The following is a 13,201-nucleotide window of genomic DNA, read 5'->3' as shown; positions in this document are numbered from 1 at the left end:
AACCCCGTTTCCATATGAGTTGGGAAATTGTGTTAGATGTAAATATAAACAGAATACAATGATTCGCAAATCCTTTTCAACCCATATTCAGTTGAATATGCTACAAAGACAACATATTTGATGTTCAAACTGATAAACTTTTTTTTTTTTGCAGATAATCATTAACTTTAGAAGTTGATGCCAGCAACACATGACAAAGAAGTTGGGAAAGGTGGCAATAAATACTGATAAAGTTGAGGAATGCTCATCAAACACTTATTTGGAACATCCCACAGGTGAACAGGCAAATTGGGAACAGGTGGGTGCCATGATTGGGTATAAAAGTAGATTCCATGAAATGCTCAGTCATTCACAAACAAGGATGGGGCGAGGGTCACCACTTTGTCAACAAATGCGTGAGCAAATTGTTGAACAGTTTAAGAAAAACCTTTCTCAACCAGCTATTGCAAGGAATTGAGGGATTTCACCATCTACGGTCCGTAATATCATCAAAGGGTTCAGAGAATCTGGAGAAATCACTGCACGTAAGCAGCTAAGCCCGTGACCTTCGATCCCTCAGGCTGTACTGCATCAACAAGCGACATCAGTGTGTAAAGGATATCACCACATGGGTTCAGGAACACTTCAGAAACCCACTGTCAGTAACTACAGTTGGTCGCTACATCTGTAAGTGCAAGTTAAAACTCTCCTATGCAAGGCGAAAACCGTTTATCAACAACACCCAGAAACGCCGTCGGCTTCGCTGGGCCTGAGCTCATCTAAGATGGACTGATACAAAGTGGAAAAATGTTCTGTGGTCTGACGAGTCCACATTTCAAATTGTTTTTGGAAACTGTGGACGTCGTGTCCTCCGGACCAAAGAGGAAAAGAACCATCCGGATTGTTATAGGCGCAAAGTTGAAAAGCCAGCATCTGTGATGGTATGGGGGTGTATTAGTGCCCAAGACATGGGTAACTTACACCCCTGTGAAGGCGCCATTAATGCTGAAAGGTACATACAGGTTTTGGAGCAACATATGTTGCCATCCAAGCAACGTTAGCATGGACGCCCCTGCTTATTTCAGCAAGACAATGCCAAGCCAAGTGTTACATCAACGTGGCTTCATAGTAAAGAGTGCAGGTACTAGACTGGCCTGCCTGTAGTCCAGACCTGTCTCCCATTGAAAATGTGTGGTGCATTATGAAGCCTAAAATACCACAACGGAGACCCCCGGACTGTTGAACAACTTAAGCTGTACATCAAGCAAGAATGGGAAAGAATTCCACCTGAGAAGCTTAAAAAATGTGTCTCCTCAGTTCCCAAACGTTTACAGAGTGTTGTTAAAAGGAAAGGCCATGTAACACAGTGGTGAACATGCCCTTTCCCAACTACTTTGGCACGTGTTGCAGCCATGAAATTCTAAGTTAATTATTATTTGCAAAAAAAAATAAAGTTTATGAGTTTGAACATTAAATACCTTGTCTTTGTAGTACATTGAATTGAATATGGGTTCAAAATGATTTGCAAATCATTGTATTCCGTTTATATTTACATCTAACACAATTTCCCAACTCATATGGAAACGGGGTTTGTATATACGCATACATATACACATATAAATATACACATATGTATGACGTATGTTATGTATGTATTAGGGAACGGTATTATGATAAACCACGGTAAAATCCCCGACTGTTAGTAATACCGTCTAAATTTGTAATTACCGAAAAACTGTAATTTATTAATGCATTTTAGGCAACACTGCTTACTTCCTGAAAAAGAAGTCACAGCAGCTCTGGCGCATGCGCACTAGCGTCGTCCAACTTGAAGAAACATGGCGGAAGACAACTACACAGACTTTGCTCCGGAGATTTCCCCTCAGAGTAAACAGAACCGAGCGCTTGATTTAACTTCATTTTCCCTAACTTCTAGGCGTGCGTTTAAAAGCGCACAGCTGCATTTAGATTGAGACAGGTGTGGACAATATTGGAGACAGACACACTTGTCCCACACTAAAAGGATACAGCGAAGGAGTAAACTATTTGATGTTTCTTTCATTTTCTCAATACAGCGTCCATCAGCTGTAACTGAGAGTTACTTGACGTGAGGAAACATGCAGCAGCCGATGTGTCGGCAAAGTTGCCACAACTTGTATATAAAGTCTTTAGTTTGTTTACTGGGATGTTCACTCCTTTACTTAACTGCACACTGTATCAGTGTTAAAATAACATCAATACTAGCTATAATTTTTTGTCACCTCATCGAACAGAACGCAGGCTGTGAGATTGTATATTTAGTGTAAGAGGCATTACTCCTGGCCAAACTGTTGCACTGAACCAGTAGGAGGCATTCAAGAAGAACATCCATCCATCCATTTTTTACCGCTTGTTAAAGCTTGTTTTTTTGACTTCATCTTCATTAGCCAAACTGCTTTGAGTTTTATATTGATATCAAAAAGTAAACACCATGTTTTTGTTTTTTTACATTACTTTTTTACATTATTTGTTTTTTGAGGTATATTATTTAAAAAAATATTCATGTGACATAGCATTTTGTTAGTTTTATTGTGTATAGTTAAGTCTTAATTAGTTAATTCTAATTATTCCTATACGACATAACTCTTAATGGATTTGTCCCAATACAGCATCTATATGTACATATAGATGTACATACCTTTAAAAAAAAATAAAAAATACGTCCCTCTATTAAAGATTTAAAAATAAAGACATCATGTAATGGGGAAAAGCTGACATGTTGGTGTTATTATTGAACAAAAAAACAAATACTTGTCTTTAGATGTATAAATAAATGATAAATGGGTTATACTTGTATAGCGCTTTTCTACCTTCAAGGTACTCAAAGCGCTTTGACACTATTTCCACATTCACCCAGTCACACACACATTCACACACTGATGGCGGGAGCTGCCATGCAAGGCGCTAACCAGCAGCCATCAGGAGCAAGGGTGAAGTGTCTTGCCCAAGGACACAACGGACGTGGCTAGGATGGTAGAAGGTGGGGATTGAACCCCAGTAACCAGCAACCTTCCGATTGTTGGCACGGCCACTCTACCAACTTCGCCACACTGTCCCGTTTAGCTATAGCCTTTTTATTAGACATTGCATGTTCTCCCGTGACAGCGTGGGTTCCCTCCGGGTACTCAGGCTTCCTCCCACCTCCAAAGACATGCACCTGATTGGCAACACTAAATTGGCCCTAGTATGTGAATGTGAGTGTGAACGTTGTCTATCTGTGTTGGCCCTGCGATGAGCTGGTGACGTGTCCAGGGTGTACCCCGCCTCCCGCCCTCCCGCAGCTGAGATAGGCTCCAACACCCTCCGTGACCCAGAGAGGGACATGCGGTAGAAAATGGATGGATGGATGGATGATGGTATTGTGTTCACCTTAACACTGCTTTACCTAACAGTCAGTAATCAGGATTTCAATATTGATAACAAATAATCTTAATTATTATTTTGGCCCTTGGGTAAAATATTTCAGTATACATTTTTATTTTTTATTTTTAGCACATTTAAAAATACCGTGATAATAATAATAACCGTGATCATTTATAACCTTATAACCTGGAGCAATTTAAGGCGACGCACCTACTTCTGGAACACAACAACCTGGCACCCAGGGAAAAGTCATTTAATCAGAAACTAAACACAAGAGATGGCTAAAGGAGTTTATGGACATTAGGAAGCAAGGGGCCAACACAATCAACAGGGATGAGGGGGCATACATGCCTTCGCACACCTGCGGCACTTTCTGTCAATGGCGCTGCTGGGCGGAGAACTTTATTTCGCAGGTAAATCTACTGTTAAAATGTTGGTTACTCAGTGTTGGCGCTAGGAATTTTTTCCAAATGGAGTCCCAGGGACCCCATCAAGTCATAAAAATGGGGTCCCACAGTAAATTTTTGGGGTCCCACTTTTTTGTAAGCGTTTTGAAAACAAATGATAAACGTATGCATTATCTATCCTGTTATGTCTCACATTCTATATTGTGTTTTGGAAAAACGTTGTCAAACGTTACTTTTTAATTCATTAAAAAAAATAATACAAAAGAAAACACATTTTTATTCATATGTAAATGTATTCAGTTATAAACATTCATTCACTTTCTTCTTTCCTTCATGGATGTAAACTTTACTGCTACCGGTAGTTTTTTCTATATTTGTATTTATTAAGTTGTAGGTGTATTTATTTCAGTATAAAAGTGTAAAAAGTTTTTTGCTTGGTTCATGAAATGATGACTGGTGTGCCAGGGCATACATAAAATATTTATACCTCTAGAGTCTACATCAACTTCACATCTATCCGTCAATTCTTAATTTGTTTGTTTTTTAATGTTTTTGTTTGTTTGTTTGTTTTCTGCCCTTTTTGTCAAAGAAAACTGTTTTTTTTATATATATATATATATATTTTTATGATAAACACAAAATATGCAAAATCTTCCACAAAAAATATTTTTCAAAGAGGAATATTTGATGTGAAGTGGATAGGTCAATAATTCATAAATACATTAATTTTGATTCAATATTATTTTTTGAGCAATGACAGTTTTTAAAGAAAATAAAACTGCTTTGTTTTATTAGTCAACATTGCAAGTTTTTCTAAATTACATTTCACCTGTATTAGGGCTGGGCGATATGACTAAAAAATGTATCACGATATAAGTGTTTCATATCAGTCGATATCGATAATTATTGATTAAAAAAAAAAAACCTATTCTAAATAAAGACCAGGAGAAAAAAGGCTGAATTTAAATACTTTTATTTTAAATATAACCTTTAACCTTTAGAACGAGGTCAGCATTATGAAAAACAGTCAGATAAAAGAAAATACTGGTCGATGTGCAAATATTGACATTAAATAAATGCTTAATCCAACAAAATGTGCAAAGTATTGTAATTAAGAAATGAGTAGTGTACAACTCAGGCTTTAAAGCCATATTGGTAACAATATATGCAAATAAATAACAGTCACATTAAGCAAGCAGAAACAAACATGTCTTACAGAATATATTAAACATCGGAATAAACTTGCGTCTGAACATCTGTGACAAAACAAACCTGTTACTCTCTTCAGTCATTTATGGAAAAATCAAACCAACTTCAGTATCTCCTTTTCCACGGATTCCCTGCACATTGTGTAAAGCTTAGGAATAGCTGTCTTGGAAAAGTGCTTTCGGCCAGGTAGAACATAACGGGGGTCGAGCACGTGTATGAGATTCTTGTACCCAGACTTCTCAACTATGCTAAGCGGTAGCATGTCCTTCGCTAATTGATACACCACTGCATCCGTTATTTCTTTATAACGTTTTGAATTTGTGTCGTATGGCACTGCTGCCGAGTAATACTGTCTGCGGCAACAACAGACCACCATCGAGACGATGGTGGTCTGTTGTTGCCGCTTCGGTGCTGTTCCACTTGCACCGGCTGATGTAGATGGTTGTGGCTGTTTGATACTGCTGTACTCCAGCGGGTGAGAACGGCTCAGGTGGTAAAATAAGTTTGTCGTGTTCCCAGACTTGGTCGGGACGACGACCTTGCAAAGTTTGCAGACAGTATTACTCTGATTCGTATCGGATTTTAAAAAATCCAAAATACTGCCAAACTGGTGACGTGACGTTTCCTTTTTTATTTACAATTTCCTCTCGTGATGCCGCGCTCATATTCCCGTTTGGTTTCACTCCTCGTCGTCAGCTAGCCGTTGTTGCTTTTTTTTTCTTTTTTCTTCCTATTAGCATTTCCCAGAACGCCTTGCGGTTCAGGCTCGGCCGTGATAGGTCGAGAGGCCTTAGCCCTTCCTCTGCCTACACCCCCCAGAATGCCGTGCGGTTCCGGCTCTGTCTTTCTTCCTATTTTTTTGTAAAGAACTCAGTGAAATTATCGAACCTTCTATCGACCCCATTTTCTATTGATATTGATCACATGTCTATCGCGATATATATTGTTATTGTTTTATCGCCCAGCCCTAACCTGTATGCTTTTTTATTCCACTTTTGTTATGTTTTTGTTTATTTGAATAGTATTTTTAGAATGTGCCATGGGCCTTTAAAACATTAGCTGTGGGCTGCAAATGGCCTCCTGGCCACACTTTTGACACCCCTGCTACAGATGATGAAAAATGTAATCTGATAAATCTATCGATAAAAAGCAGAGCCTGGCAACGCACACTTTTTTTTTCTTTTCTCCCCCCCACAGTCAGCATCTCTGCTTCAGTAAACGATGACGTCACTGTCAGCGATGCGAGCGACACTTGCTAACTTGTCAGCCACTTCTCCAAAAGACTCCTTTAGAACACTCCTACATTAACACTTCAAAAGGCACATGTGTTCCCTGTTTGTTGACCTGAAAAGTATGTTTTTGGGGTGGAGGAGTCTGGTCGGGTGCTGGTTAGCTTGAAGCTAACAGCTAGCATGTCTCCATCCTCGAACGATGTTGATACAGCGGGAGATAAAAGTGAAGTTTCCATGTACTCACAAAGACTAAAACAAGTCATTTACTGGAGACATGGCACAGGATAAAGTTAAAAAGGTTGACTTTACACTCATCTTTGTGTTTACCATGAAGTCTTTCTTTTGACAGCCACTCGCGGTAAAGTTGTCCCGAGTGCAAACTGAGGCAGTATTTGTCATTGATAAAACTTTCGGCGAATCAAAATTTACGACCAATAAAAACGCCATAAACGGGGACAGAAATTTGAGCCGGCAAATATAAACTAAACAAAACTCAGGCGGAAAGCGATAATCGATAAAATAAAAAATACAAGCAAACCCTGGCGGTGTAAAAAAAATAAAATAAAAAATCCGGGCTTCCGGAAATGCGCGTCCTTTTTTATTTCAATGCGTAAAAAGACACAAAAAGTGTGTTAACGCCAACACTGGTTACTGTAGTTATATTTAAATTGATGGAATGTTGATAATGAGAGAAGAAAAGGTAATTCAAACTTAAGTGTTTGTTGCATTTTATTCTAATAAGATGTGAAGGCTTTGGCCATTAATTGTTGTTTACTTGCTTGTTTGTATCCATTAATCATTTAACTATCTTACAAGAAATAACAGAACTATATTAAATTTCACCTGCAGTGTCCAATATCCAGTATTTATTTCACAGTCACACTGGTTGATTATTTTTACAAAAGAGTTACTGACTCGATTTAAACTCACTGAATCGTTTCGGATCGAATCATTATAAAAAATGAGATTGTCCTGAAATTGTATCGGCAACCACCAATATCGAACATAATTAAACTAATGGTTACCCTCCCTAGCATGTAGAATTTTCTTGCTCTTCACACAATCCCATACAGCTAAATAAGATGAAATGACCACAATCGCCCCAGCCTACAGGCAGCACACATCATCTGGTCAACGGTTGGATTAGAGAGAGTGCACGTTAACCGGGACTTCACATACAAATGTGAAAATAGAAGAACCCGATTCATTCGGAAAAATCAGGCTAACTAACTGGATGTAAACACACTGACTGTATGTTTGCTTCAACAGCCACACGCCAATATCACGCTTGTTTTCATGTGTTCAGTTGAGTGTGCGTGTCAACACATGGGCTGAAAAAAGGCTCAGACGTTTTCCAGCTAAAAGGCTAACTTTAAGGCAGTATTAATCAAGTGGCGGCCCGTGGGCCACTTCCGGCCAGCCAAAGGTTTTCATTTGGCCCACCAAACATCACCCAAATAGACTTGATAAAACCATTAAAACTAGGGTTGATCATGTATGCAGTACTCCCGCCACCCCGCATGGGGAAACAGCGAGGCATATGTGTCACAGTGAAGCAGCAGTGGGGTGAGTAGACCATTTCAACCCTGGGGAAAAAAATCTAAATAAATGGTAAAAATCAGACTTAACGACTGGACAACAAAGTATTCATGTTCTACCTTAAACAAGTGCTTGAGTCATTGTTTTCTGGCAAACCTTTTAAGCGATGGACACATTGATCCAGACAAGCAGCAACAATGATAGAAATCCCACCTTGTAAGCTTCATCACAAAACTTGGTCAAACATTTGTAAGTAGATATAATTTGTCCATAAATATATTTAATTTGTTTTGTATTGAAATTGCTGACTTTGTGATGTATTTTGTATTTGTGGTTGTGTTTTTTGTCTGACAGTAACGGTACCTCGTTTAATACATGTTGTGCTAAACTTGACCAGTAGAGGGTGACAACACGTGTAGTGATAAGTCCCATACAATGTTTGGTGTGTGAATGTAGTGTAATTTATATATGTGTCAACATTTGTTGTTTATTGTGTGTATATATTAACAATAAACCTATTTTATTTAAAATACACAATGGACATAATACTTTTTTGTTTATTTTAAGTTTACATTTTCAGTCTTACAAACCTAAATGAAGGAAGAAGTGTAAAGAAATAAAACCAAGGAAGGAAAATAATTCAAAAGAAGGAACATCAATCCTCAACAAAAACTAGAGCTTCTTTTTATTCATATTGTTAACTAGCTGCACACGCTGGAAACGAGAAGCGATAGCAGAATAATGAATATATCAACCGTGCAGTGTGAAAGCCGATGTGTTTACTTTGCACTTACGTAAACACAGTCTCAAAGAAATATAACCTGAGGAGGCACTTTCTGACGAAACATCCACACTTCGACGTCCAGGCCCCTGAGCCCTTGGGCTCTCGAAATTGCGGCCTTCTTCATGATGTAGTTGAATAGCCCTGCCTTAAGGCTTTCATTCAAGACGCTCTAAGTGGCGTGTATCATCGCCATGCCCTCGGGCAAGCATTATTCGTCAACATGTACAGTATTTGAAATTCATTGACGCGGTATGAGTCTTGGCTCCAAACATGGCATTGGGAAATCTGTCTTCTGATAATGTTTCCGCTGATGTGGAACAGATGGCCCGAGGAACTGGTTAAAGACATAGATTACCTGACTCGTTAACTGTGCTGAAGCTATGTTTGTCATATCTCACACTTCCATTTACAGCCTGTTCCAAAAATACCAAATTGTTGAATCTTAATTTTTTTCTCTCCATACTTCTTTGTAGATCTTGTGTCCCTTTTTGACCTGGAAAATGACCTTCCAGATGAGCTCATCCCAAATGGAGACCTCTCTCAGATGGGAATGTCCTCCAACGGTGGCCCAGGTGGAGGAGGGACCCCAAATCTCAATTCCATCGTCTCGGACGCTGCCGCCAAACACATACAACTGTCGGAGCTTCTGCGACCAGGTAGCTCCTCCATCTTGGGGAGTTCAATCAACTCTGCCAGTCCACAACAGGGAGGCATGATTGGAAGCCAGCTTGGAGCTGTCCTTGGTAAAAGTCCACTGGGGCAAGGTTCTCCAAATCATCAGTCTCCCCAGGCCCAGAAATTAGGCTTAGGTACAGGACAAGGCAACGGAGGCGCAGGCATGGGCTACAATCAGGCCCTGTTGAACAGTGCACAGGGTCACGGAGTCCTGGGCCCAAGTGGACAGGTAATGAATGGAGCTCTGGGACCAGCAGGCCGAGGGAGACCTGGCATGCAGTACCAGAGCCAAGGTATGCCGGTAGGAGCGGGCATTGGAGGAAGCGTGCTGGCTGAGACACTCACGCAAGGAGGGTCACAGTTGGGTGGACATAACACATTGACTGCTCAGCAAGCTGGACACATGAATAAGGTGAGGTCTAAATTAATACCACATTCAGGACTTTAAACCTTGACTGACATGTTTGCATATACTGTACGGTATGGATGTCAATCCTAAAACAACTCAAAATCAAATTTAAATTCAGATTCTTGGGTTGACAATTTTAATCAGGACCAATTTTCAATTCAACGCAGATTTTCCATTCTAATCGAATCTTGCAATATATATTAGGTATAAAAATTAAATATAAAACCAGTTACAGTTTACAACCGCTCCTATTGGCTGCTGTTGATGACAGTATTGCTTAAAAAATGTCTTTAGAAATTGATTCTTGAAAATGTTGAATCGACTCAGTCTTAATAAATAAGAATAGCGATTCGGATGTGAATCAAATTGTTTTCCAGCACCCCTAATATGCGATACAACTTTGAGAGTGAGTGACTGAAAAATAGGCCTAATCTGGCTCTCTCTGATAGTCTCGACTCACCTTTTTTGCTCCCATGGTTTAGTCTTTATAAAATGTAGAATTTTCCTTTTTTCTCTTTCTATGACCCCATTCCCTATTTCTCCTTGTCTACTATATGTTTCTTTTGCTCCTCTTAGTCTTAGATAATAGAGCTGTAAATCAAGTTTAGAGGGGTTGGTTAGGGTGTAGCTGGTGTGGGGGATGCAATAGAAAACCGGACAAGTAGAAGAAGAGAAATGGGGGTTATTCCAAGAGAAATCCAAACAGCAGAGTCTCAATGCCATCCTCTAGCTTGACAGCTTTTCACACAATAAATGGAGCTCATTAAGTCTGGAGGACCCCGGTATAAGATAAAGTGAAAGTCATGCTCTGGCGTGCCGTGAATGGGAGTGAGACATCAGGCAAGCTCTGTGTGCTCTGGAGGGGGAGGGGCAAGCTGCAACCCAGTGCTCTGCTCAGCTGTCAAGCAAACTAGTCCTTCCCCCTCTATGTCCCCTCCCACATCCCTGTTTTCCAGGCTGGCCTTGCTCATTCCGCGGGAGCAGTGCGGACAGTGGGCATAAGGTGTGGGAATAAATACTGTGTAGTCACAAAATCAGAATGGTAATTGTATGACATGTACTTAGCTTTTCAGGGTCTACGTCAGTCATTAAAAAGTCTTAAATACATATTGCGGTTTTTATGCCTTAAAAAGCCAAATAGTTACGAATGTCTGGAATTTTTGAAAGGGAAATCGTTCACAATCATTATGAAAGACATGACTGATTAATTTTTTTTAATGCATTATAAATATTAAATAAATGCGATCAAAAGTCTGCTTACAATGGAGCCTATAGGAGCCGTTCAATTCTGCCTACAGAGCCCTGGAAAAAAACATCCAAGCACCTCCATTAGGGTTTTATATACATGATGTAGGTATGCATGTAGTGTAGTAATGGGGACATTTATAATAACATTTAATATTTACGTGGCGTAGGGGTTAGTACGTGTGCCTCACAATACGAACGTCCTGGGTTCGATCCTGGGCTCGAGATCTTTCTGTGTGGAGTTTGCATGTTCTCCCCGTGACTGCGTGGGTTCCCTCGGGGTACTCCAGCTTTCTCCCACCTCCAAAGACATGCACCTGGGGATAGGTTGATTGGCAACACTAATCTGGCCCTAGTGTGTGAACGTGAGTGTGAATGTTGTCTGTCTATCTGTGTTGGCCCTGCGATGAGCTGGTGACTTGTCCAGGGTGTAGCCCGCCTCCCACCCGAATGCAGCTGAGATATGCTCCAGCACCCTCCGTGACCCCGAGAGGGACAAGCAGTAGAAAATGGATGGATGATGGTATTGTGTTCACCTTAACACTGCTTTACCTAACAGTCAGTAATCAGGATTTCAATATTGATTAAAAAAAAATCTTAATTATTATTTTGGCCATAATTGGCAGCCCTTGGGTAAAATATTTCAGTATAAATGTTTATTTTTTATTTTTAGCACATTTAAATCTATCTGTGTTGGGCCTGCGATGAGGGACAAGCGGTAAAAAATAAATAGATGGATGGACGGACGGATTTACGTATTTTGATCAAACGCATCACAACGTTTTTTTTCCCTTCATCACTGATTTCTGCCCACTGCAGACGTTGAGAGCCAACAAACATTATGAAACATCACTTACTGTATAAATTCCGCTGTCATTAGGATGCCGACTGTATAATTTATAAATATTACCATTTAGATGAAAAATGTCTCATAATCTTCGCAAAGAAACATAGTGGTGCGGGATGGGGGCGCCGGGGGTTGGAGGACAAGTGCTTTTCATGTCGTCCTCGCCAGTTCCAGGTCCGAAGCGGCTGTCAAAGTGTCCCAACTTGTCAGATTATATTCTCAGCCATCTATTTTTCAGTTGAGATGCATGATTTATGATATACAATCAACTTGCAGGGAAGCAAGGAGCAGCAGACCACTCTATGATGTAAACATAGGCACACCTGGAAGTGATCACGGCGTCGCTCTAAATAGTTTGTTTGCGTTAGCGCTTATAATAATAATATCACTAATATTTGGTTAATACTCAAGTCACAAAATGTAAATTGAGTATTGTTAGCTCTTTTTGAATAGTTATTTATCGGATTTTATGGGCGGAATAGTGGAGCCCCGTCCATCCATCCGTCGTCATGTCTTTCATAATGTTTGTGGCAATTTTTTTTTTTTTAAAGTGCAGTTTCCCTTTAAATTTGATATGGGGCTGCACCTGTGAAATGTTTTCCTCCATATTTGTGATTTTGTTAACCGCAATTTTAATAGTGGTAGCTTAACAAAGCAAAATGTAAGTGACTGCTGGCTGGGAATGGTTTCAATATGGTTTCCAAAGGACCCCTCGGGAAAATGGAAACACAGCTTATAAGAGCAAAGAGCCTCATATTCAGATTTTCACCAACTGCGTGAACCACATACCAAAATTGTTTTGTGCTGAATTCTGTGAATCAAACAGTTGGAGATGTAACAATAAACAGTAATTGTAATTACTGTGATAAAACTCCCTTTCGTAGTTAAATGCAGGCTTTTTTCACACATCTTGGCGGTTTGAAGAGTGACTGCTTCAGTGATCGTTCTTCACTGCGCTTCTTTCTCATCATACATGATATCATCTTACATATCTGGTGTAAACTATTCTACCACAGTAAGCTGCTTTTTAGTTTTTTGTTGTACTCCACTGAAGGCTTCGGTTTCAGATGCTGTAATAAGTTTGTTGTGCTGGTGCCTTTTTTAAACAAACAAGACTGCGTGCTGTCATTTGTTCCACGCCTGTTGCTGCAAAACCAAAGTACCGTATTTTTCGGACTATAAGGCGCACTTAAAATCCTTTCATTTGGTCAAAAGTCGACAGCGCGCCTTATATCCCGGTGCGTCTAATGTACAGAATAATTCTGGTTGTGCTTACAGACCTCGAAGCAATTTTATTTGGTACATGGTGTAATAAGTGTGACTAGAAGATGCTAGTCACACATAAGAGACACGTGTAGACTGCAATATGACGCCAGTAAACAACACCAAAACTTAAAATGTTCCATTGAAAATAAAGAACATTACACACGGCACTCAAAAATCTGTCAAAAAGTTATTGTAAGACTTTGAAGC

At 39.8% G+C, this 13,201-nt stretch overlaps 1 protein-coding gene across 2 annotated transcripts in view; it reads left to right on the top strand.

Moving 5' to 3' along the window:
• crebbpb (CREB binding protein b) overlaps window positions 1-13,201 on the top strand; it is a 77,529-nt gene that overhangs the window by 36,070 nt on the left and 28,258 nt on the right. For both annotated transcript variants that reach the window (XM_062036760.1, XM_062036759.1), the window contains exon 3: window positions 9,026-9,639. In XM_062036760.1, the coding sequence (XP_061892744.1) occupies window positions 9,026-9,639 (614 nt within the window). The remainder of the gene's footprint in view (window positions 1-9,025; window positions 9,640-13,201) is intronic.

The sequence above is a fragment of the Entelurus aequoreus genome, linkage group LG25 (assembly GCF_033978785.1).
Source record: "Entelurus aequoreus isolate RoL-2023_Sb linkage group LG25, RoL_Eaeq_v1.1, whole genome shotgun sequence".
NCBI classification, from domain to species: domain Eukaryota; kingdom Metazoa; phylum Chordata; class Actinopteri; order Syngnathiformes; family Syngnathidae; genus Entelurus; species Entelurus aequoreus.
The sequence above is the reverse complement of the archived record's forward strand: the minus strand, read 5'-3'. Positions and strand labels throughout refer to the sequence as shown.